This window comes from Lithobates pipiens, unplaced genomic scaffold, assembly GCF_037356315.1.
Source record: "Lithobates pipiens isolate NorthernLeopardFrog02 unplaced genomic scaffold, aLitPip1_a1.2 Scaffold_8, whole genome shotgun sequence".
NCBI classification, from domain to species: Eukaryota; Metazoa; Chordata; class Amphibia; order Anura; family Ranidae; genus Lithobates; species Lithobates pipiens.
In genome coordinates this window covers 269,318,138-269,345,876 of record NW_027507903.1, presented here as the reverse complement: position 1 = coordinate 269,345,876, position 27,739 = coordinate 269,318,138, and the positions used below count along the sequence as shown (strand labels likewise).

At 41.7% G+C, this 27,739-nt stretch overlaps 1 protein-coding gene across 4 annotated transcripts in view; it reads left to right on the top strand.

Annotated features, from left to right (window-relative positions):
* Window positions 1-27,739, top strand: part of PTPRQ (protein tyrosine phosphatase receptor type Q) — a 429,454-nt gene that overhangs the window by 382,045 nt on the left and 19,670 nt on the right. For all 4 annotated transcript variants that reach the window (XM_077471954.1, XM_077471952.1, XM_077471951.1 and 1 more), the window contains 2 exons: window positions 13,033-13,123; window positions 24,420-24,496. In XM_077471954.1, coding sequence (XP_077328080.1) covers window positions 13,033-13,123; window positions 24,420-24,496 — 168 coding nt within the window. The remainder of the gene's footprint in view (window positions 1-13,032; window positions 13,124-24,419; window positions 24,497-27,739) is intronic.

Here is a 27,739-nt window from a genome sequence, read left to right as displayed (position 1 = left end):
CTTAAACACCCTTCCTGCCCAGACCAATTTTCATCTTTCGGTGCTCTCACATTTTGAATGACAATTACTCAGTCATGCAACACTGTACCCAAATGAATTTGTTGTCCTTTTTTTCCTACAAATAGAACTTTCTTTTGGTGGTATTTGATCACCTCTGGGGTTTTTATTTTTTGCGCTATAAATGAAAAAAGACCGAAAATTTTGAAAAAAAACGCATATTTCTTTGTTTCTGTGCCAAAATTATGCAAACTATTAATTTTTCGTCATAAATTTTGGCCACTATTTATACTGCTACATATCTTTGGTAAAAATAACACAAATTAGTGGATATTATTTGGTCTTTGAGAAAGTTAGAGAGTCTACAAGCTGATCACATCTGATATACTGGTGGCCGATCTCACTTCTTGTGACCCGAACAAGTCAGGAAAGTACAAATACCCCCCAAATGACCCCTTTTTGGAAAGTAGACACTCCAAGGTATTTAGTAAGAGGTATGGTGAGGTTTTTGATGTTGTCATTTTTTTCCCACAATTCTTTGCAAAATTAAGATTTTTTTTCCACAAAATTGTCATTGTAATAGGTTATTTCTCTCACGTGGCATGTGTATACCACAAATGACACCCCCCAAAAAATTCTGCTACTCCTTCTAAGTATTACGATACCACATGTGTGGGACTTTTTCACAGCCTTTTCATAGAGAGGCCCAACATGCCGGGAGCGCCATCATGTGTTCTAGGAGCATAAATTACACATCTAACTTGTTGACTACCTATTACACTTTTGAAGGCCCTGGAGCACCAGGACAATGACACGTGGCACTGATGACAGATGGCACTGATACGTGGCACTGATGACACTTATACGTGGCACTGATGACACGTGGCACTGATGACAGATGGCACTTATACGTGGCACTGATGACACGTGGCACTAATACGTGGCACTGATGGCAGATGGCACTAATACGTGGCACTGATGACAGATGGCACTAATACGTGGCACTAATACGTGGCACTGATGACAGGTGGCATTAATATGTGGTACCGATGACGCGTGACACCGATGACAGATGGCACTGATAAGTGCCATTGATGACACGTGACAATGACAACAGATGGCACGTGACACTGACAGGTGGCACTGATGACAAATGGCACTGATACGTGGCACTGATGACAGATGGCACTAATATGTGGCACTGATGACAGATGGCACTATGTGGCACTGATGACACATGGCACTGATCACAGATGGCACTTATACGTGGCACTGATGACAGATGGCACTGGGGACAAATGGCACTGACAACAGGTGGCACTGGGGACAGATAGCACTAACAGGTGGCACTGGGAACAGATAGCACTAACAGGTGGCACGGGGGCAGGTGGCTCTGGGGAGGATGGCACTGGGGACGATGGCACTGGGCAAGGATGGCACTGGGGCGAGGATGGCACTGGGCGAGGATGGTACTGGGGCGGATGGTACTGGGGGAGGATGGCACTGGGGGAGGATGGCACTGGGGCGGATGGCACTGGGGGAGGATGGCACTGGGGCGGATGGCACTTTTTTTTCTTTTTTTTTTTAACTTACGACCGCTGCAGCCGTTGATCTCTCCCTTCTCACACGCTGTCTGTGTGAGGAGGGAGAGCGGCACTGAGAGATGATCTCATATGTTTATATATGAGATCATCTCACATTGGACACACCGATCGTGCTGTAAACGGCCGCTGTGATTGGCCGTTTACAGCGATCTGTGACTGGCTGTGTCCGAGGGACACGACCAGCACAGAACGTCCCCGATGCGCGCTCGCGGGAGTGCGCATTGCGGAAGTAAACAGGAGGCCATTCAGGAACGGCCTCCCAGCAGATAGCGTCCGCTCTGCAGCTGTATTTTGGCTATAGGGCGGGCACGAAGCGGTTAACATGATTGTTTTGTTTATTTCCCCTGCTTTGTAGGGAGAAGAAACAAAGCAACAATTCCCTCTCTGGGCTGTGATTGGACACAGCCGATCAGCAGGTCCCAGCTGTGAATCATAGACTGGGATCTACTGACAGATTCTCACTTTATTAAATCACAGTGGAGTTGACGGGTGAGGGCATGCACCTAAAACAGGCCTGTAGCTGCATCCCCACCGCAGTATATGTACTACGGTGGGTCGGCAAGTGCTTAATTATCAATGGTATTTGTAATATGCAGCATGAAGGGGGATAATGTATTGTCACTGGTCACTAATGCATTACTGACAAGTGTCAGTTAATTAACCCCTTTGTGCTTCATTAGTGGAAGTGTTTTTAAACCCCATTCATGCTGCAGCATAAAGGGGTTAATGAACACTGATACAGGTGCCACTAATGCAGCACAAAGGTGTTAATTAACTGACACTGGTCAGTAATGCATTCGTGACCAGTGGCAATACATTAACCCCTTTGTGCTGCATATAACAAATAACATTGGTAATTATTAATCTCATTCTCACCTCTGCTCTTCCAGAGCGTGCTTGGCACATTGTTGCTGGCAGCTCTGCAGTCAGGGGTGGACTGACAACTCACGGGGCTCCCGGGCAATAGGAGATTAGGGGGGCCGCCAGGCAATAGGAGATTATGGGCCCCCCAGGCAATCAGAGATTATGGGGCCATACAGTATACACACACAGTATACACACACAGTATACAATCACACAGTATGCAGATACTGTCGTAAGGGACATTTCAGAGACAGATGTAAAAAAACACAGATTTTAACATACTGTCTCTGGTTTTACTGATGCTGGGCACCCTGATGGGGCCCCCTAGTGGCCCGGGGCCCTCGGCATTGCCCGAGTAGCCAAATGGTCAGTCTGCCCCTGTCTGCAGTATTATGACGCAGCCAGCGGTGGTTAGTCACAGTTGTCCAGAAAGTTTTTAGCAGCACACTGCCATCACTTCACCTGCGCCCCTCTTCCTACAGTAAATGGTCCTGCCCAGGGCATCCACCCCCTCCGGCCCCCCTTGTACCGGCCCTGCCGGCACAACTAGGGATGGATGAATGGTTTGGAACGAGCATAAGTTTGGTTTGGGTACTCGCCTAACACCTGAACTTTCTGGGCACTTAGTGGGATGTTCACCCACCGAGCACACAGTCAATAGCTTGTTAAGGCTTCCCTGCTGACAGCTAAATAAAAAAAAAGAATAAAAAAAAATGTAAATGAAAGAAAATTGGGGAAAAAAATGGCATGGGGGCCCTTTGGGTCTGGGATGGATTTTAATCCCTTCCCACTACGCCTAGCAGGAACACTCCCTCCCTCCTACAGCCCATCAGAGTACCCTAGTACCTATTTCCAGCCCATTAGACTACCCAAGTACCAATCTGCAGCCCATCAGAGTACCCGAGTACCAATCTGCATTCCATGCTTAATAAAATATATGTTGGGGTCTTTTCTTTCCAAAATGAGGTCATTTTGTGGGTAATTCCACTGTCCCAGTGCTCCAGGACCGTCAAAAGTATGATACGTAGGAATGAAGTTAGATGTGTAATTTATGTTCCTAGAAAGCCTGATGGTGCTCCCTGCATGTTGGGCCTCTCTATGTGGCCAGGCAGTGAAAAAGTCTCACACATGTAGTTTTGCCATACTCAGGAGCAGTAGCAGAATGTATTTTGGGGTGTAATTGGAAGTATGCATATGCTGTATGTGACAAATAACTTTGTGTAAAAAAAAAAAATCTTAATTTTCCCAAGAATTGTAGGAAAAAAAATTACAACTTTAAAGAACTCACTGTGCTTCTAACTAAATACCTTGGACTGTCTACTTTCCAAAAAGACGTCATTTGGGGGGGATTTGTAGTGTCCTGACATTTCAGGGCCCCAAGAAAGGGGATAGGCCATCAGGACATCAGGTGTGATCAGTTTTTTTCTGATTTACACCATAGCTTGTATACTCTATAGCTTTCACACAGACTAAATAATATCCACTCATTTGGGTTATTTTTACTAAAGATATGCAGCACTATAACAAAAATTACTTATTTGCAAAATTTTGAAATAGAGACTAATAAAACGTTTTTTTTTTCAAAATGTTTGCTCTTTTTTTAGGTATATCACAAAAATCTAAAAGCCCAGTGGTGATAAATACCACAAAAAGAAAGTTCTATTTGTGTGAAAAAAATTATAAAAATTTTGTTTGGGTTCAGTGTTGCATGACTGAGTATTTACCATTCAAAGTGTGAGAGCACTGAAAGCTGAAAATTGGTCTGGGCAGGAAGGGGGTGAATGTGCCCTGTAATGAAGTGGTTAAGAGAAACCCTATGACAGAATAAAGAAAAAAAAATGGCTTTGGGTCTGGTAAAAATTTTAAGGGCATCACCACGCCAATTAAAAAATAAAACACCGTGGGGTCCCCCATAAAATCCATACCAGGCCCATTGGGTCTGGTATAGATTTTAAGGGGAACTCCATGCCAAAATTAAAAAGAATTGGTGTGGGGACCCCCCAAAATCTATACTGGACCCTTATCTGAGTATGCAGCCTGGCATGCCAGGAAAGGGGGGACAAGCGAGCGCCCCCCTGAACCATACCAGGCTGCTTGCGTTCAAAGCACCTTGCCCCCCTGTTGATGGGGGCAAGTGGCCTCTGCCAGACAACCCTGGGTTGTGGATGTTGGGGTCTGCGGGCGGGGGGCTTATCAGAATCTGGAAGCCCCCTTTAAAAAACGGGGCCCCCAGATCCCGGCCCACCTATGTGAATGTGTATCGGGTACATCGTACCTCTACCCAGTCACCAAAAAAGTGTCAAAAAGTAATAACCACAGGAAACTGTTTTTGACAAGTCCTTTAATAAAAAAAGAAAGAAAAAAATAGTGTCCCTCAATGTTGTCCATCGTCAATCACACACCTGAAAAAAACTGAAAAAAAAAACGCTGTCATCTCTTAGGAGGCCTCCGGCCTTCTCCCTCCTCTGCTTTGACAGCTCTTATATATGCAGGGAGTGGTGCCACCCAGATATGTTACTTGTGGTGACATCGCCCTCTTCTGACATCACGGGATGTCATGTGAAGGGGCAGTGCCACCAGGAGGCGTAACTGTATGGCCCTGCCCCTTGCCTATATAAGAGGTGTCAAAGCAGAGAGGAGGCAGATGGCCAGAGGCCTCCCAAGAGATTAAGCGTTTTGTTTTTTTTTTCAATTTTTTTGTGTGGGTGGCGTGATTGATGATGGATTACATCAAGGGATACTATTTTTTTCTTAATTTTTAACCACTTCAATACAGGGCATGTTCAACCCCTTCCTGCCCAGGCCATTTTTCATCTTTCAGCTCTGTCGCACTTTGAATGACAGTTGCACTGTCATGCTACACTGTACCCAAATGATTTTTTTTATCTTTTCTTCACACAAATAGAGCTTTCTATTGGTGGTATTTAATCACTGCTGGGTTTTTAATTTTTTACAAAAAAATGAAAAAAGACCAATGATTTAAAAAAATAAAAACTTTTCTTAGTTTGTGAGGCTGCACTGAGGGGCACTGATAGAACAATTTGTTTAATTTTTGGATACATTTTTTATGTTACTAATTTCATTTTGTGCATTTGTTTTGGAATTCGTTTTGCTTAGTTTAGCAACTGGTGCTAAAAAATGTTGGGGGACGCAGAGGATGCCGTGAGATTTACCTGTAAACAGCTTCTGTGTTAACCCAGTCTTCTTTCCTAATCTTCAGTCCCCTCCTGATTTACCAGGACGAGAAGCCATGGACACATAGTCTATATTGAATCACTAAAATCAAAAGTGGGATGGTTTACTGAGCCCCAAGGACAACCCAAGAAAGCCAATTAGAGCCTCAAGCTCTGACGGACCTAATGGAAACCCATTAGTCCAGCATTAGACCTGCACCCCGCACAGTGCACACACATAGAACAATTGATTTTAAATAAATGATAACACGACTAACATTTGTTAACGTTAAGATGTTAAAGAATGTTAGTCATATTATCAGTTATTTAAAAAATAAATCGTTCTATTATATTTGAAAACGAACTTTGGGAAATTTTGCACCCCTTATGGACCGGCAGACAAATTTTCAGAACTATTTGAATTTGAATCGATCAAATATTTTTTGACCGATCCCAATTCTGTGTGAGGATTAGCTGGAAAGCCAGCCGCCATGTGTCCTTAACCACCTCAATACCAGGCACTTAAACACCTTCCTGCCCAGACCAATTTTGAGCTTTCAGCGCTGTCACACTTTGAATGACAATTGCGCAGTCATGCTACACTGTACCCAAATGAAATTTTTATAATTTTTTCCCACAAATAGAGCTTTCTTTTGGTGGTATTTGATCACCTCTATGGTTTTTATTTTTTGCTAAACAAATAAAAAAAGACCGAAAATTTTGAAAAAAAAAAAAGATTTTTTTTTGTTTCAGTTTCAAAGCTTTGTAAATAAGTAAATTTCTCCTTCACTGATGGGCACTGATGGGGCTGCACTGACGGGCACTGATAAGGCGGCACTGATGGGCACTGATGACTTGAGTTGGCACCAATGAAGTGGCATTGATGGACACTGATATGTGGCACTGATAGGCGGCACTGATGGGCACTGATAGGTGGCACTGATGGGCGACACAGATGGACACTGATAGGTGGCACAAATTGGCACTGATAGCTGGCACAGATTGGCATGGATAGGCGGCATGGATGGGCATGGATAGGCGGCACAGATGGGCATGGATAGACGGCACAGATGGGCATGGATGAACACTGATAGTCAGCATGGATGGGCACTGATAGGTGGCACGGATGGGCACTAATAGGCGACATTGTATTGTATTGACTTGTACTGATGGATTCCAATCAGTGCCAAACAATAATGCATGCCAATCAGTGATGCCCATTGTGGGCACTGATTGGCATCCATTGTGGGCCCTGATTGGCATCCATTGTGGGCACTGCCTGGCATCCCTGGTGGTCTAGGGTGGCATACCTGGTGGTCTGGTGGCATCCCTGGTTGTCCAGTGTGGGCATCCTGGGGGGGGCTGTGCTGATAATCGATCAGCACAGACTCCCCCTGTCAGAGGAGCAGCCGATCGGCTCTCCTCTACTCGCGTCTGACAGACTCGAGTGAGGAAAAGCCGATCACCGGCTCTTCCTATTTACACTATGATCAGCCGTGATTGGACATGGCTGATCACATGGTAAAGAGTCTCCGTCGGAGACTCTTTACTGAGATCATAGTTGGGGTGTGTCAGTCTGACACCCCGCAACAAAAATCGCCACGATGCGCGCCCCGGGTGCACGCAGTAGCTCAAAATCCTGAGGACGTCCTATGACGTCCGGTCAGGATTTTGAAACCACTTTGCAGCCGTCATTTGCCTATAGGGCGGGCGGCAAATGGTTAACAACGGATGAGTCATGAGCTGTCAGCAGGTTTCCTCAATGAGAGCTGAATGTAAACAAAAGAATGCTGGCAATTAAAAATAAAGAAAAAAAACAGTGTAGGACCCCCCCCCCCCCCATACCAAACTCTTCAGGTCTGGTGGAGATTTTAAGGGGAGCCCCATGTCAAAAAAAAGTGCGGCCCCCCCAAAATCCATACCCAGCCCCTGTCCGAGCATGCAGCCTGGCAGGACAGGAAAGGGGGGACCAGCGAGCGTCTCTCCCCCTCCTAAACCATACCAGGCAACATGCCCTTAACATGGTGGGATGATTTGCGGTAGGGGGCTTCCCCCCAAATTCCTTGACCCATGTTGATGGGAACAAGGGCCTCTTCCCCACAGCCCTGGCCGGTGGTTGTAGGGGTCTGGGGGTGGGGGGCTTATCAGAATCTGGAAATCTGGGGTACACTGTCAAAAATAAATAAAAACTCAGAGACAGTTTTTGACAATTCCCTTATTAAAAAAAACTGAAAACAAAAACAATGTCACCCAAAGTAAATTCAGCATCAATTGTCACTGCCAACCCCCCAAAAAAAGAGGTTCACATCCAACAAAGGCTCCCACTGTTGGACAGTTCTTAAATAACTAAGGAGTGGGGCCACCTGATGATGTAACCAGGTCACCCCACCCCCTTGTCATCGACCGGAGCATGCTGGGCTCATGATATCACAAGGGGTCAGGTCACCCTGTAACCTCATTGGGTGGCCCAGACCATTAGCTATTTAAGAACTGTCAGATGGCAGAGTTATCAGATGGTGGGCAGCGTTCATTGTGATTGATGCTGGATTTACTTTGCAGGACATTGTTTTTGTTTTACCTCATGCTCATTCACATGGGGGGCTGGGATCTGTAGGCCTCCTTTTTAAAGACTTCCATATTCCGATAAGCCCCCCACCCGCAGACCCCCACAAGAGTTATGGAGAACAGGCCCTTCTCATCATTAACATGGGGACAAGGTGCTTTGGGGGGGAGTCCTCCTATCCCAAAACACCCTGCCATGTTGAGGGCATGTGGTCTGGTATCGTTTAGGAGCTTTCATGACCTGCCGGGCTGCATGCTTGGATAAGGATCTGGTTTGGATTTTGGTAAACCCAATGCCATTTTGAAGTGGGGTTCCCCTTAAAATCCATACCAGACTTGAAGGGCCTGGCATGAATTGATGGGGGGGGGGGGGCATGCTGTTTTTTTTCCTTTATTTTTCATTGTCAGCATTCATTTGTTTAGATTTAGCTGTCAGTGGGGAAACCCGCTGACAGCTGATTAGTCATCAGTTGTTAAGGACGCGGCGGGCGGCTTTACGGCTGACTCCTTAAGAACCAGATATTCTTCACACAAAATTTGGATCAGTCGATAAATTTTCAACCAATTCTAATTCGAATCATTCAGAAAATTTGGAATTTGTTAGAAAACGAATAAATGAAACAAAATAAATTTTAACCATTACTATTGTTATTCAGAAATTCAGATACATCCAAATAACCAAAAATGTGTCTAAATTTTGATTCAGACCGAAACAAATTGCACATGTTTAGCCAGGAACAAATCCAGCCCTTTGGCTATCCCTTTCTGGCTATGCCTCCATTTTCAGCTTGTATCTTTGAGCCTGTCAGCGTCCTCATTGAGAAAGCTGACAGGCTCAGGGAGCCACTCTGTCAGATGTCCATGTGCAATGCTGCAGGAACTGGAAGGAGAGAGTCTGAAAAGCTGATTGGTATAGAGGGGAGACTTGATTCCGGTGGGAGAGTGTTGCCTGGTGTCAGAGAGACACCCCTGCGCTCTTCCACCACACTGCTACCTGGCGAAGTTCTTCCTGTGTGAGGCCCTATTCACACCTGAGTGCAGCATTTTCAGGCAGAAAATTGCGCAATTTTACAGTGATTTTACCGTGTTTTTTTACAGCTTTTTTGCGGCTTTTTTATGGCATTTTGCTGCAATTTTGTGCAGGGCAAAAGGTCGCCAATGTAAAAAGAAGAAAAACGCCCAAATCTGCCTAAAAATAGGTTCCAGAACTTCAGACGTTTTGTAGCTTCTGGCTTCAGGTGTTTTGGAGTGAAGATGTGAACCATCTCCATAGAGAATAATAGATTTTTTTTCCCCTCCAGCTTTTTGTAGCTTCAGGCTTCAAGCTGCAAAACGCTCAGGTGTGAATGGGGCCTTAGCATCTGCACACTGCAAACCCCAAGAGCTGTGAACCTGTTCTTCACTTCAGAACGGGATCTGTAGAAATACCCGCTATATGAATCTCAGGCTCCCTCATTCCAGTAGCAACGTTTTTTAGAGGGCATTTAATAGGCAGTGAAGTTCAACCATCCACGACAGTCACAGTTTCTCACGTGGTCCTTTTAGAATATGAATTGCCCACCCCTGCTTTAGGGAGTACAGCCACAGCCCTTCTAAAGGAATAAATACTGTAGCAATGAAATTCATAAATAACTTGCGCTAAATCAGGCTACAAACTAAAAAGATCTATATTATAGTTCTTCCTGCCTAGAACGCCACTCCTTTGGTACTTTGTGAAAGTACACACAAACATGCCATTTTGGACAATGTCTTTAACAGAGAATGCACATTTCCATAATCAAAATTTCATATGTTTTAACTTGTAAACAAAGTAAACATGTGCTTACTTTTATTTTCTAAGGTGTTAGGCTCTGTTCACACCTGAGCGAACCGAATAGTGGGCGGAATCGCCACGATTCAGCCGAAGATTTGGAATCGCAGCAAATCACAGAAAACTTGTGCGATACCATTACTTCTTAATGACACCCCAATCGCGGTGTGATCTTGCCACGATTGTCATAAGATAAATTGCGCTGCAGTAACGGCAAATCACAGTGAGCGATGCTGTCACTCAAAAGAAGCTCCTGCTCCTTTTTGTGCGACAAGCGTCCCGCGATTTGCCGCGATTTCAGATCACTCAGGTGTGAATGAAGCCTTAGAAGATTAGAAAAATATTTTTCCAAATAACTTTTTATTAAAAGTTTTATCACTTTACATACAACAAAACCAAATAAAACAAAACAAAAATAAAACAAGAAAAAATACACAGTATATTTCTCCTGACATAGCACAGCAGTTAGCATACAGTTCTATAAGGATGACAAAGTGAGAAATGGCATCAGAACAGATCGCTTAAACAGCTAAAGAATTTTGAATGCCTATAAAATAATTTTATTTATTGCTATTAATGGCAGGACATTTATGCACAAGTAAAATATAACATTTATACATTCCCTTTTTCTTGGTAAAAACTGTAGTGACTTGCAATACACACATTGCTATAATTGCTCAAATTGTGGTACTTATCGCTTAAAGCAAATTGGTGGGGTATGGTTCAAATATGGTCAGTAGATGACTGGTGATGGCAGACATTAAACAGTATGTAATGATCTTCCAACCACTTAAACAGATGCACAGCACAAATGTACCTACTAATCACCAGAAACCGAGAAGGCTGCTGCTTGCTGAAGTTCCCATCTGACTGATCTTGAGTTGTCATAAATTGCCTGAAAGGGTCTATTAAAAATAATCATCATCAAGGATGGTTAATCACATGAAACAAGCTTTACAGGTCCCGTTAGACTCCCATATTACCAGAAACAGATTCCAGTTCTTTGTTAAAGCATAAAAATGTTTTGGTTTTGTTTTAGATGTCGGTCTTTTTATGCTTTAAGTGTCCAATTGGGGAGAAGTATCTTTACTTTCTAACCTGCAGACACAACAGGAAGTTGGAGGAAATACCCTCTTAGGCAGTTGTTACCAGAACAGGTGTCCTTATTAGAAAATGTCTCCCGTTGCTCAAGTGACAACTCAAAACAATTAAAGAGAGTAAATCTACCTAGTGGGCACAGACAGAGAGGTTTATTCAAAGTTGGAGAGAGCAGAATCAGGCTCACTTGTGCATTGAAACCAATCAGCTTCTAACCTCTGCTTGTTCAATTAAGTTTTGGCAATACAACTTGGAAGCTGATTGGTTTCTGTGCAGAAGTGAACCAGATTTTGCACTCTCCAGCTCAGTGGTGGCTCGTGGGATTTTGTTTGGGAAGCAGCAAACAACCCCCACTGCGCCCCCCCCCCGTGGCACCTCAAAGCCCCTTTGATCGCTGTCTGCTGGTCAGTCCACTTACCCCATCTAGGCAGCAAGGATCAGGCATCGGCGGACATTAGTCTGCAGCAGGCATTGGGAAGTGGCTCCTGTGTCTTCTTCCCCTCGCTTCCACCCTAAGTCTCCTCCCCTCCTCCTAGGTGTCCAATAGGATTGCCTGTCCTTTCAGACAATCAGGTGACAGGTATCAGTCCTGCTTCCTAATTGGCCCCATGGAGGCCATTCGCTGTTGTACCATCTGGGTGGGCTCCTAGCGCAATGCTCTGTGCCACAAGCCCACACTATTTTGAAGCCTATTAGAGCCTATGGCTCTAATCAGGTGCCTTAAAAAAACCACCTTGCCACTGTAATTCAGGCACCCGATGTCCTGAAAGGGGCCGGACGCATGAATAGGGGGTGGACGCGGGCATGGCATCGCCGCATGACTAGAAGGTGGAGGGGGTGGCAGCCGTAGATAGAGGGGGCAGTGCTCGGGTGCCCCTAATGGATGGGCTGCCACTGCTCCAGCTTTAATAAATAAACCTCACTGTTCTAACTCTTCCCAACGATATCCCAAAAGATGCTGCTTGCAGGACTTTTTCTAACATCCTGCAAGTGCACCGATCCAGTGTGAAAGCTTTCACACTGGGGATGCAGGGGAGGCATTTTTTACACGTTTACAGGTGCTATTTTTAACCCCAAAGCGCCTGAAAAACACCCCAGTGTGAAAGGGGTCAAAAAAGCAATACATGGGAAACTAGGCACTGACACAAGGAATATGTACCTTTTTATGGTTTAATGATTGGCTCTTGTGACCAGAGGCAAGAGTTGTGCACCTCATTCTGGATTGTTCCCTATTACTGCCAACAAACCTGCAAACTTTTCGGCCAAAAGTTCACTATTGCTGAATTTGTACTTGGATCCTTATTTTGCCATGATCGAGATCATTCACTTTGAAAGTTAATTTACTCTAATTTCTCTTGTGGTTTACATGCTAGCTTTAATCTCAAAATTAATAATATAAACAACTAGTTATTAGCAAAAATGATGTATATATGTGCATGATGTATATATGTATGAAGAAACATACCAAACACTTAAAAAGCAGTAAGCCCCCGTTCACACCTCCCTGCAACTTGTCATGTGATTTGACAGCTCCAGTCTCATCCCATTACCGGAAATGGAACTGTTCATATCGCCGTGACTCATGTCGCAGTGTTCATGAAAAAGGTTCCTGCACTACTTTTTGCTGATTGAACAGGGAATAATCCTGTTTTAGGTGGCTGCTAAAGTTTGTATATGTTTTAAAACAAAATTCCTAGTATATTTGCATTTCCCAGATATACAGGTTTATAGTTTGCATGCATGCTAATTCTTACAATTAACATTTTAAGTTAATCAATAATACTGTAGCCAATTATAGATAATTACATTATGGAAACATTCTAAAAATAGCAAGAATCTGTTTAGAACAGATTTTTTTTTTTCCTATGATGATGGTTTATTGGCCTTTTAACATGTTTAATATGTTTATTTCCTCATCCTACAGGAACTTCCTAAATTTCTTGAAGATCTTGCAATCTCCGATGCTGATCTCCCTTGGAACAGGTCAAAGAATCGTTTTACAAACATAAAACCATGTATGTTGCTTAGTTCTAATATATTATACTTGCAGAGCATTTAATGACAGATGTTCAGTCATCAATACTTAGGAAAGTTACCATGCATTATACAAAACGTACTGTATCACATGCAAGGAACATAAAACAGCTGTATTTTTGCTTGCACATGATTGGATGATGGAAATCAGCAGAGCTTCAAGTGGTTCTAAAGTCAGAAGGTTCCTTTTATCTTCATGCATTCTATGCATGAGGATAAAAAACCTTCTGTGTGCACAAGCCCCCCTCAGCTCCCCTAATACGTACCTGAGACTCATCTTGATCCAGCAATGTTGCTTGAGAGTCTCCACTGTTCGGGACTCTTCCTCTATATTGGCTGAGACAGCAACAGGGTGGCATTGGCTCCTTCTGCTGTCAATCAAAATCAGTGAGCCAATGAGGAGAGAGAGGCGGCAGGGCCAAGGCACAGCTCCTTGTTTAAATGGACACACAGGGCAGTGGCTCGACTCAGGTGCCTTCATAGCAACCTGCTTGCTGTGGGGGCACTCGGCAGGAGGGAGGGGCCAGGAGCACAGAAGAGGGACCCGAGAAGAGGAGGATCTGGCTGCTCTGTGCAAATCCACTTCACAAAGCAGGTAAGTATAACATGTTTGTTATTTTTACATGAAAAAAAAATAGACTTCAGTATCACTTTCACTTCATTCATTGATTAGCCTAAGGGAAAATTCGCCTAAAAAGTACAATTTTTCTTGCAAAGTGAACTCCTTATTTGCTTTTATTGAATCAACCCTGTTTTCTCATCATATGCTCAATTTTAATTGACCAAATGTGATATAGGTTCAGTTCAAGTTCAGTCTTGAATGGCATAGGATACTGAGTGCAGGTAATTTCCAAATATTCTTAGGAGGCATTTACCATTGCTAAATGTGGAGAACAACCACATAAAAGACCATTACTAAATATTATTTTCATAATTTGAAAGACATTGATTTGATTCGTTGAAACTGATTTCATAGTTTTATAGTTACATGAAAAATATATTTTGAGATCTATCCACATCAGTGTCCCAGTGGAGTTTAGTAGAATTTGAAATGCTTTTGCATTTTATTTTTTTTACTGAACGTTATTACACAGAATTTGTATGTGGGTTTTTTCTCCATAGCAGGGCTACAAATGTATAATTTTACACAAGCTGCTGTAATACTCCATGGAGATCTAATTTACATAACGTAGATGGCACTGAGGCAACCCTCACGCACCTTGCTACTCTCATTGTAGATCTATTTTCTTAGAAAATTCGATCTTTGTTCTTTATTTTTTTTAACAAAACTACAGAGAGTTACTCTTGTGCACATATAGGTTTTAAACAGATTAAGAACCACTGCTCTAAGCTTGTTTCATTCATGGTGAACATTCAGATATACCTTTCCTTCACTATACTGTGCTGTCAGCAGCCTTCAAGGTTATACTTTAGACATGGGATGATTAACCTCTTGGTCATGACCCACAAAAGTTCCAGCGCCACGCATAACAGATGTTTTATTATTGTTACATTTTTGCAAAGAGCACCATGTTTAGCCTGGTGGGCAAAGATATGGAATGATTTTAGAAAAAAAAAGAAAAAAACAAGCTAAAGGAGCAAGTTATATTTATGCTGTACTCAAACTGTGTTGCTATATAATCTGTAATGAATTTGCTTTAAATAACACATTATTCCTCTTCAAGTACAATGCAGTTTTAAGGATGCAATAATTATTTTATTTTATTCTCTTATTTTTATCTTTTGGTTAACCAGTTGCTGAACAGCCGCCGTCATTATACTGGGTCTGGTTGGCACGAGTGTGCGAATAGCTGTAGGTGTACGTCGGCCGCTTTAAGAGCAATGGGGGGGTGACACCGGAGCCAACGCGTGTGTCCGGCAGCTGCGACGTCCGCTGGCTACCCGCAATCACTCCTCAGAGAGCCAGAACGGGGATCTGTCAATGTAAACAGACAGATCTCTGTTCTGACAGGGGTATAGAGAGAGAGCTCTGCTGTTTCTAGTGATCGGGAACAGCAATCTCTCCTCTCCTCCAGTCAGTACACTCCCCCCACAGTTAGAAAGACCTCCCTAGGGAACACTTAACCGCTTGATCGCCTCCTAGTGTTAAGCCCGTCCCTGCCAGTGACATTTATACAGTAATCAGTGGCTTTTTTTTAGCTCTGATCACTGTATAAATGTCACTTGTCCCAAAAAAGTGTCAAAAGTGTCCGATCTGTCTGCCTCAATGTCACGGTCCTGCTAAAAATCGCTGATCGCCTCCATTACTAGTAAACTCCCCCTCCTGACGAGCTTGCATGCAAAAGCAAACGCATGCGCCCTAGACCTCCTCTGTAAGTCAGAACTGGTAACCTGTAGAAACATCGCCTATGGAGATTATTAAGGGTAAAAGAAGTTTGTCGCCATTCCACAAGCAGGCACAATTTTTGAAGGTTGACATGTTGGGTATCAATTTACTCAGCGTAACATTATCTTTCATAATATAAAGAAAAAATTGGGCTAATATTACTATTTTCTTATTTTAAAAAGTGTATTTTTTTCCAAAAAAAGTGAGATTGTAAGACCGCTGCGCAAATATAGTGTGACAGAAAGTATAGCAACGACAGCCATTTTATTCTCTAGGGTGTTAGAGAAAATATATATATAATGTTTGGGGGTTCTAAGTAATTTTCTCGCAAAAACAAAACCTGAAAAATAGGCCTGGTCCTTAAGTGGCTAAAGTGGCGCAATGCTGTATCACAAAAAAATGGCCTGATCATTAAGGGGGAAAATCCCTACAGTCCTTAAGCGGAAAACTTCATGGACTTGATGTTATTTTACAGCTTATGAAATTATGTAATGCCACGTACACACAAATGGACTTTCTGGCAGAAAAGGTCTGACGGTCTTCCCGACGGAGTTCCAACCGAGTTTTGACCAAACGGACTTGCCCACACACGAACGGACCAAAGTCCATTAGTTTTGAATGTGATGACATACGACGGGACTAGAAAATTAAGTGCAATAGCCAGTAGCCAATAGCTGCCCTTGCGTCGTATTTGGTCTGTTGGACCATCATACAGACGAATGGTTTTCCCGATAGAAATTGATTCCGTTGGACAGATTTGAAACATGTTCTATTTCTAGGTCCATCTGAAAGAAAAAAGCCAGATGAAGCCCACACACGATTGCAAAGTCCAGCCCCATGTGTATGCAGCATAAGTCTTAGCATTTACATTAAATGAGCAAATGTCTGGATAGATATACTTTTCAAGAACACACTAAGATCTGTAATGACAAGACCATATCCATTTTGCTGCCAAGATAATTTTAACAATATCTGCTATTGCACTACAAACTTCTAATTTGCTGTGACTGATACCAAAAAATTATTGGGCCAAGACAACTTGTTATCCATCTATGCTTGCCTCTATCTCCACATCTTGAACTTCCTCTGATACTAATAAAATGGGTGATGTCAGAATGCTGATAGGCAGCATTATTTTCAATTAGCAGAAGAAATTGCTAGGGCAACTTCAAAATGTCTGAACTTTATAGTGGAGTAGAAAGGCATAACATCACACACAAATTTCTGTATTCCATCACCAAATAGTAAAAAGTTAATATTGGTAGAGATGTAATTTAAGTTATTGAAACTACTCTGACATGGTGGAAAAAGGGAGGTTTTATTGTTGACATATTTATGACATCTAAAACAGAAACACAGCCATTTTTCTTGTCATAGTAAATGCTCTAAAAAGAATTGTACCCAACCAATATCAGCCAATGAAAACCAAATACTTTTGTATCCACTATTTATTTTTTATTTTTTTACAAAGAAAGTGTAAAAGACAATCTACCAATCACTGTCCGATGCTTAAGAGAATTCTTCCTTCTCTAACAACCTTAACATGGCAATATGCTGCAGAGTGGTGAAAGGAAACATACAGATAATGTATTAATACAAACTTGTACTGAATTAAATATGTAGTCTAATATAGCTGAACTCTCTTTCTGAAAATGCTGACTGTCATGGTGATCCAGTGGCTTTAATACTTTTAACTCAGTAACAGTGAAACCAAAACTCAAATTAGCATGTATGCATTGTTTGTCTTCTAGTACAAGTTATACTTTTCCTCTTACAACTGCTGTGTGATCTTGAAATGACCCTTGTAATGTTCCAAGGCAGAGTGTCTGAGTAATTCTGCACCCAGGCTTTTATATGCAGGTGCAAGAAATAGTAGACTTAGTAGTGTCTTAGCTTTGTAATGTGACCCAAGAAACCAACCTCTTTAACATTCTTTTCTTGACAGCCGCCCCGGGTCCCTTCTGTCCCCTCAGTGCAGGAGAGGGTGAAAAGTGTTAAACTTGCATATCCTACGTTCATTTATTTAGGGACATGGCAAGATACAATTACAAGTGGATAATATTATTTTGTTGAGTTATTTGCAATTTCATTGTTCTTTCTCTACTATTCATAGTATGACTTGGATCGCTAAATGACCATAAATGACTATAAAACAAAATATACATTTTATATGTTATGTAGATGAGCAAACACTCATATTAAAGTGATGCTCCAATCAGATTTTCTTTATAGTTTAGTGGTGATTAGGGATGAGAAAACATGCCTGGGTTTGGTTTGATCAAACCCATGATAAAGTCTGAAAATTTTAAACGTAGTACTCAATGGGGGCTGAATATGGGGTGTGAGTCCTAAAAATAAATTCTGGCTATTTTCAGAGATAATAGGAAAGGGATTTTCAAACAAAGGTTGAACAAAGCTGGTCATAGGGAACATGTACAAATGCATTTTTTTTTTAATACCGAACAGAGGGGAGCGGGCCCAATTTTTAATGCAGCTTGAAGTGAAACATGGAAAAAAAAACACCAATCCTTCAATTACATGCTTTAGAGATACTTTTAAAGGATAAGTTCACCTTTCCATATTTAGCGTGCAACATGTAACATGTTTAACATCCTCCCCCAAACCACCCCTTCCTCCCTTCCTCATGACAGTGTACAGGGGATCCTTTCCCTCACCCGCTGTCACAATTTGAAAATGGTACATCCATGCAGGGCTCTGCCCACACACCCATATCATTCATTCACAGATTTGTGTGAATGAATGAACCACAAGTCCCGTCTGCGACCATGGCACACTGCTTGCAGTTCTCAATGAACTACAAGAGCGCTGGTGAACTTAGCCTTTAAGGGCATGCATTTTAGCCATTTTAATGGACTCTTAATGCACCATTTCCCCCTCCTCCTCCTGAAGGGCATATAGCAGCCACAGTTCTAAGTGCTATTGATGTGTCCCTTGCATCCTCCTCTTCTTTAAGTGTGCACATTTCAGTCTGTCCATAGACCTCTGCAATACTACTGCAAAAGTAAAAGGAAGACATTTCCCCCAAATCACACCTATGGCCATGGCCGTCCAGCCAGTATTTAAAATTTTTATGTGACTGGTGCTACTGCACAGTGTCACATGTACTCAGCTACTATTATTTTGCTTAAAAGGCCATGTGCTAGCTGTCATTACTTTTCACAGGAGGCAATATCTGCCCTCCATTGGCATGTGAAATGCCACAAGGCAGCAGAAGAGTTAGGGTGCTGGCACTGAGAAGGAGAGTTATGGTGCTGGTGGTGATGAGAAGGAATATTTATGTGCTAGAAGTGAGAAGGATGGTTGGGGTGCTGGCAGTGAGGAAGAGGTTGGGGTGCTGGCACTGAGGGGGTAGAAGAAACAGGGCAGGCTTTAAGGGGAACATTTCACCACTCTCAAACCCCAGGAGTTGTATGTGGGCAAGGTGCGAACAGTGAGGACACAGTCAACCTAAGGGACACCAAAGACTCTATTTGTGGTCTGTTTAATTACTTGTGTTATGTCTCCATAAATTTTTAAGAATGACTTGGGATGCAGGGATTTACAAACTATAATATTAGAGCTGAACTCATTGGGCATTTTTTTACCATGCAGTGGGGCTGTGCTTACTAGCATGAGCTAACTGCTTGGTTTTTGTCTAGGTCAGGGGTCTCCAAACTATGGCCCTCCAGTTGTTCAGGAACAACAATTCCCATCATGTATAGTCCTGTCCCTGAATTTCAGAGTTTTACAATGCCTCATGGAACGTGTAGTTTCGCAACAGCTGGAGGGCCGTAGTTTGGAGGTCCCTGGTCTAGGGATATTGGAGAGACAAGATATACTCACCTAATCCTCCAGTCCTCCCAGCCCAAGACCTGTCCCTGTGCTGCCCCTTGGTCTAGCGGTCTTGTGAGGTGGCATGTTCCTGATGTCATCACACACATAGACTGGCTGTGGACGTGAAGACTTTAGGAACAGTCCACTGCTGGATGTGGGAAAGTGATGTTTTCTGGAGGATTGAAGGATCGGGTGAGCATAGACTCTGTGATCACCCCTAGAAATATTGTTCTCACTCTGACATGCACGGTGATATGTAATGTGTATCGCAATTGATGTTTTCAAGAGTAGGCACCCCGTCACTTGCATTGATGTAAGTATGTTAATAAATCCAAGGGCCATAAATATGTAATTGCCACAAAAAATTTTTTTGGGGGGGTGGATTTTATGTGCTTGGGTGTAAGTTTATTTTTTTACAATTTAAAACAATGTTTACATATATTAATAAATTCCCCTATGGGATTATTCTTTTGGTGACAGGTTCTCTTTAATGAGAAATATGGGTTGTAAAAGATCCTGGATGTCTACCCCATGCTTCAATGAATCTAATGCAGTGCAGTTTCCTCTGCAGTGGATTCCTTCCCAGTCATGCTGGTTGGGGAAACTGCCATGGGGACCCAAAAGTGACCTAGGCCTGCACAGGGCGGAGGGGGGGGGCATGTGTGGGGTGCCTCTGTGTGTACTGGGGAGTGTAGGAGCAATCTGATGGCCGCAGAGGTGCCAGACTGCTTCTTTTTGGCAGCGAGAGTCATCCACCGGAAATGTGTGTAAAACCCCTGCTGTCAGGTCCATATGACTATGGACCTGACAGCGAAAGGGTTAAAGGATTGGTGTTCTTTCCATGTTGCTCTCGAAGTTGCAATAAAAGGGGACCCTCTTCTTACTGTATTATATTTTAAAACAAAAAATTGTGCATTGGTATATGTTCCCCATGTGTTTTCTGTTAACCCTGTACCTAATATCCTTGAAAATGGCCAAAAAATATGTTCAAGATTCGCCCCTATAGACTTCAATTGAGTTCACTTTTAAATTCTGGATTTTTGATATTCAGCCAAGATTCAATGAACCCCCCTGAATCGGACACAGGCAATTACACTCATTCTTAGTATGATGCTCCTTTTCTTTGCTCATATTATCTGAACAGGATGGCATAGGAACAAAGGAAGTGTGAAAATGTTGTGCAAAGCACAGGTTTGCTTTAGGCTGGATTCACTTCAGCACACTCCTGCTCACAGCAGGTGTCCAGTGCATCACAATTCACTGTTTTAGGTCAGATTTCAGCACAAATGTTTGTCTGAATTCGGACCTGAAACTGACCAAAAGACACACAGGACTATTGTGCAATTCACACTGATGCGATTTCAGAAGTGGTTGGGGCACACTGCATTGCATGACAATGGAAATAACATTGCTTCCAATGGTCTCCATTTACATAAATGCAGTGCAGCTACGATGCAACTTTGGGAAAGGATCCTGTTCTACTTTGGTGCAATTTACAGTGAAATTTAGCCCCAGAGAATATGCAAACCACAGTTACACTACATAATCACGTCATAGTAGTGTGAACTGAGCCTTATTGTTAGATAGAGTAGGGAAAAGTTAAAACCCCTGCCATGTTATTTTGTTCCCTGTCTGTCTGTATACCACCGGGTTTCCCTTCATTTGCTGTGCCAAAGATGCAACAAGAAGGTAGAGGAAATCTCTCACAATTAGAGCAGACAGTTTTCACCAGGACAAGTAGTCCACAATGTGGAATACCCCCTTATTTTCTTTCTCAATGAAAATGGGCACCAGTATACAGTAAGTAGAGGGATGGATACCTCCAATGGGGGTATAACAATTGACAGAGGGTCTAATGCCGTGTACACACAACCAGACTTTCTGACTAGGTCCGAAGGGATTAGTCTGTCGGACAATCTGATCATGTGTGGGCTAGTCCGATTGTTTTTCGAAAATAAATTTGATGGACCTAGAAATAGAACTTGTTTCAAATCTATCCGATGGAGTCAATTACGATGGACTAAAATCGGAAAAACTGGTCGTCTGTGTGCTGGTCCTAAGGACAAAATACGACGCAATGGAAGCTATTGGCTACTGGCTATTGAAGTTCCTTGTTTAGTCCCTTTTACGTCATCACGTTCAAAACGTTCAAAACAAAGTCCGTTCGTTCGGAAAGTCTGTCGAAACTCAGCCGAAAGTCCGTTAGGAAGACTCTGACCAAGTCTGCCAGAAAGTCTGGTCGTGCATAACTCTTACCTACCCTATTCAAAACGAAAAAAAAAATGTCACCTAAGCCTAAGGATACACTTTTACTTTTTTTTATATTATTTTTAATGCAATCCATAAACATATTGTAACACAACTAAAATGTATTTTTTTCATAATTTGATTAGTCTTTGTTTAAAAAAAATAGTGTTAAAAAAGTATACATATTATTCTATCATTTGTCTTATTTAAAATGACACTAAAATTAGGAGTCTAGTACAAAACATTGAAAAATGATTTACACATAATGTATATTCAATTTTGAACTGTAATATGACACTTAAAAAAAATATGAAAATATTAACCACTTGCTTACTGGGCACTTAAACCCCCTTTCCTGCCCAGATCAATTTTCAGCTTTCAGCGCTGTCACTCTTTGAATGACAATTATGCGGTCATGCTACACTGTACCCAAATTAAATTTGTATAAATGTTTTTTTCACACAAATAGAGCTTTCTTTTGACAGTATGTAATCACTGTTGGGTTTTTCATTTTTTGCAAAAAACAAAACAAAAAAAGACCGAACATTTTGAAAAAAAAAAAAAACGGTTTCATTGTTTGTTATAAAATTTTGAAAACAGGTAATTTCTCTCCTTCATTGATGTGCACTGATAGGTTGCACTGATGGGCACGGATAGGCGGCACTGATGGGCACTGATAGGCTGCACTGTTAAGGCAGCACTGATGGGCACTGATAGGCGGCACTGATAGGCTGCACTGTTAAGGCAGCACTGATGGGCACTGATAGGTGGCACTGATGAAACAGCACTGGTGGAAGTGGCTCTTCATGATTGGGACTGATGTCCCTCTGGACAGAAGCCGGCAATCAGCTTTTTTGTTTCTCCTCCCATTGTCAGCATGAAGAAAAAAGAAAGCTGATTATCCTGTTTACACCATGTGATCAGCTGTCATCGGCTACTCTGACCTGTGATCTGCCAAGTCTCATTGACTCGGGTGATCACAGAGTGTGCATTCTCGGGAGGACGTACATGGATGCCCTCCTGGCAATTAAGGCCTGTGCTGTAGCCGTCTTTCGGCTATAGTTCAGGCAGGATGTGGTTATTGATCAGAAAAATAGAAATAACATTTGTATAAAATAAGGGTCAGTAAGGGGTTAAATAGGAACTATCATTTGCAGATTGAAGGTCATCCCTTGTATCTGCAGATATCTGAAATAGAATAGATACAAAAGCATATTACTTTGTATCTCTCTATCTCACAGACAGATGAGAGCTTTTCATCGGAAAATGTGACCATGTGTATGCTCCATCGGAATTTAGCTGTCCGAATTTCCGCCAGCCAAAAATTGATAGCATGTTCTCAATTTTCCCGACGTAAAAACTTTCTATCGGTAATTCCGATCGTGCGTATGCAATTCCGACACGCCAAAAATCACACATGCTCAGATTCAACTACGAGACAGAAGCTATTAGCTACTGGCTATTGAACTTCATTTTTCTAGTCACCTCGTACGTGTTGTACGTCACCACCTTATAAATGATCGGAATTTGATGTGACCATGTGTAGGCAAGACAGCTTGAGCCGACTTCTGTCGGAATTCCGTCGGGAAAACCATCAGAGCTTTTTCCGACGAGAATTCCGATCGTGTGTACGCAGCATTAGATGCATGTCTAAATCTACTATAACATAACTATCATATTGACAGTCTGGAAGTGTTAGCAAGTGCAAAGGGGAAGGAGCAGCAAAGTGGCAAATGGACAGAATGTACTACAGGGTCATATTTTATTGATCATTGTTTTGAACGTGTGTAATACAACTAGTATCCACAGCTGGTTAAAGTATATATAGAGCCCAAACTTTTTTTTTTTTTTTATTTTGGATGGAGAGTGATGTGTTGGAACCTCTGTCAGGTTCTATTGCTGTCTGCATCCCTGCTACAAATTTAGGGCTGATTCACACTATATGCGGTGACATTCTTTTTACTGCATGGTAAAATGTCTGTCATCGCAGGGGCATACAGGAAGCAATTGTTTCCTATGTGTCCCATTCACACTGCAATGCAGCCTAGTGATGCTCTGCAGAGTGCTGTGATAAAATGCAGACATGCTGTGTTTTATCACAGGGCAGCGGCCCGAATCGCACTGCAATGTCAGACAGACATTACAGTGAATGAAGTATTCATTTTTGTACGCTTAAAATAAAGGTCATACAAAACAAAACAAAAAAGGGAGCAATGCGATGAATCGCACATCGCACAACTCCCTAGAACAGCTGGGAACGCAGACCAGTCAGAGCGGTGAATCGCTCCTGCCGCTCTACATTGCAGTGTTAATTGGCCCCAAACCTCACTGTTTGTCCTGTTGACCATTGTAATTGAGAATGGAAGAGATATAAAATAAAAACAATTTACGTTGTCAAAAGAGGGAAAAGAGGGAAATCTTTTTCCATTGACAGCTGCCTATGAGATTTCCTTTCACTTCCTGTTGTGCGTTTAGGTCAGGAAATGAAAGGATATCCCCCAATGGGACACAAATGCAAAAACATTACTGACAGAGGTTTATCTATTGCAAAATGTCATGGCTTTAAAACATACTTTGGGCTGACTGGCATCTATTTCTTTACCATGCAGTTTTTAAAGGATTTTTTCTTGGATCTGAGAAATAGAACACTGCTAAAGAATGAAACAAATCCTAAACTTTTTTTCATAAAACAATGACACTATAGTGTAAGGACACTGCTACATGCAATATCCCTAAACCGTAAATAATATATATTTTTATTTCCTATACTGGCTTTAATTTATTACAAATAGCTTGGACTAGTTTTATGTACATGCTAGAATAACGTGAATTGCGCTTTTGTGTTACAGATAACAATAACCGTGTAAAACTAATCGCGGATGCTGGCGTGCCTGGCTCAGATTACATTAACGCAAGCTATGTGTCTGTAAGTATAAAAATACTTTATGGTAAACCACTCTGGTTAAGGAAGCAAGTCGAAAACCACAGTTCAAACATCCCTAATACTCTTGGCATGCAGAAACCTTTGAATCATTACTCATGTTCTTCTGGCACAGTAATTACATTCTTGTTACATTTTTATTAAAAGCAATTCCAAAAAAATAAAATAAAAAAACCCTTCCTACAGAAATGAACCTGCTAATTGCAGAAGAGCGTTTACATTCAAGTAAAGCTATCTAATTAAGTAAGAGGGAGAAAAGTCTATAAAGAGAAGACTCCATTTAATAACACTAATAACACTTACTAGAAATATATGTTTGGGACAGGAGAGCCCAGCCTTGGTTAATGTTAGCATGGCAAGAAGTTCTTTGTGTTCTAGGGCTCATAACAGAACAAATACAATACAATTATACTGTCAATTTACACAATACAAAATGTTTTATTTATTTTTTGTAAATGATAGGTTAGTTGAATAATCTATTATCTCCAAGAATTGACTTGAAAACCACAATTTGCATTTTGATGGACTTAAAGTTAAACAATGTTTGGCCACTTGCACTGTAGATACAGTGGGGATGATTTAATAAAACTGGATAGTTCAAAGTCTGGTGCTGCTCTGCAAAGAAACCAATCACCTTCCAGGTTTTATTGTCAAAGCTTAATTGATCAAGCTGAAGTTAGAAGCTGATTGGCTTCTATGTACAGCTGCACCAGATTCTGAGTGCTCCAGCTTTAGTAAATCTCCCCCATTACGTACTAACACTGTAAAGTGTGTGCAATGTGTACCTGCTTCTTTGTTTTGTAATACTTTTTTCATTCCCACGTACAGTATTGTCAGTGCTGAATGTCTAGCACTGCAACTTATAATTCTAACTGCAATACAAACATCCTAGCAGGTCGCTAGCTCTGCAGCTGTGCATTAAAAAACTTTGTTGCAATTTCTTTGATGAATGCAAGACATTCTGTGATTGGAGGAGAGAATATCATGATCTTTATCCACACCTCTTCCAACCACAGGATGTGTTTGCATTCCCAAGAATCAAAGACATTTTCAGAATGGATGAGCTGCAGAGCGAGTGACCCACTGTGATCTGAGTACTTCAAACCCAACTCTAAGGCCTCGTACACATGGTTTGATTGTTGGATGACCAAGCATCTGATTTTTGTCAAAAGGGCGTGTGCAGGATTTTGTTTAGTATACTAACTATCCGCTAATTTTCTTTTGACAAACATGAACATGGTGACACACTACGAGAGTATAAAGAGGAAGTTAATTTCTCAAGCGCCACTCTTCTGGCCCCTTCTGCTAATTTCATGTTAGTAGAAGTTTGGTGAGCGTTGATTCGTGCCTTTTAAAATACATTTGGCATAACTACATCAGTAACACCAGCAAAGCAGCTTCATTATTATCCCATTAAAGAAGATGAGAATGTGCGCTGAATTTCATCAATTGCCACGGCAAGAATGTTATTTCTAGATTAGGAACCGAAGTTTACAAGACTGAACTCTTCCCAGTCATTCCTTGATTCCGATTATGCATGTTTATACTTTTGACTTTTGCGTGACGGATTTCTGTACTGACCATCCGAAAATCAGACGTTGAGTTCACATCAGACAAAAATGTTATAGCCTGCACATCCAGCTTTTGTCTGACGAAAAAGTCAAATCGGTTGTCGAATGCACCGTACTAACGATCTGAAAATCCGCAGACAGCTCATCTTCAGACTTTTCCCTTCTGATTTTCATATTGTGTGTATGAGGCCTTATGCCCTGTACACACGATCGGATTTTCTGACAACAAATGTTGGATGTGAGCTTGTTGGCTGAAAGTCCGACCGTGTCTATTCTCCATCGAACATTTGTTGTCCGACTTCCCAACAACAAATGTTGGCTAGCAGGTTCTCAAATTTTCTGCCAACAAAACTTTGTTGTATGAATTTCCGATCGCGTGTACAAAAGTTCGGCGAACAAACGTTCACGCATGCTCGGAATCAAGCAGAAGGAGCCACACTGGCTATTGAACTTCCTTTTTCTTGGCTCGTCATTCATCTTGTACATCACCACGTTCCCACGTTTGTAATTGTTGGCCAACATGTGTGTGATCGTGTGTATAAAAGACAAGTTGGAGCCAACATCCTTCGAACAAAAATCTACGGTTTTGTTGTTGGAATGTGCAATCGTGTGTACGAGGCATAAGAGTATTACATAACACAGCGCCATTTATTTTTTATTGTACAATGGCCAACATTTGTATTTGGTGGATGTTAGCTTCAACGTGGCCATAGTATAAAAAAGAACACTTTCAATAAAGAATTCCCCACTTTAATATTGTATATTTCATACCAGAGCTTTTAGTACCACTGTTTGCATACAGTAGAGTCTTTATTACCTATGATGTATATTTTGTGGAGCTGCCATAGTAGTTATCATTGAGAGAAATTACTCTTTTTCATAAGTCTGGATTCTAGTGAGACACTCCTAGATTCACACTCCTAGGTTACAATATGTAACCCAATGCTAAGGAAGAAAAGAGATTGCTAAAATTACAGATCACTCATTCAAAAGATCAGAAAAAGTTCACGTTTGTATCCTCGGTAGTGCTGGAATGAATCACAACAAGGTATGGGTGTGACTGGGCTCTTGAAACACAGATAATATTTTTACACATTTCCCTTACTAAAGACTAGACATGTGCAGAGTAAAATATTTCGTTTCGGAATTTCGTTTTCGTCTGAAAACTTAATTTATTTAGTTACTCCCGAAATTCCTTTTTATTTATTTCGTTTTTCGTTCAAAAATTGCATTCGTCCGAAAATCCACATGAATCACGGTCAAATCTGTCTTTGAAGGCTTATGGTGTCTGTCGAATGTATAAAGAAGATTCGACGGAGCTAGTATATAGCATACTTTAGAACCCTATTAAAGTCTATGGGACTCCAACGTTCAAAATCTAAAGTGCTCATTTTAAAGGCTAATTTGCAAGTTACTGTCCTAAAAAGTGTTTGGGGACCTGGGTCCTGCCCCAGGGGACATGGATCAATGCAAAAAAAAGTTTTAAAAACGGCCGTTTTTTCGGGAGCAGTGATTTTAATAATGATTAAAGTGAAACAATAAAAGTGTAATATTCCTTTAAATTTTGTAGGGGGGGGTTGTCTATAGTATGCCTGTGAAGGGGCTCATGTTTCCCGTGCTTAGAATTGTCCCTGCACAAAGTGTCATTTATGCAGGA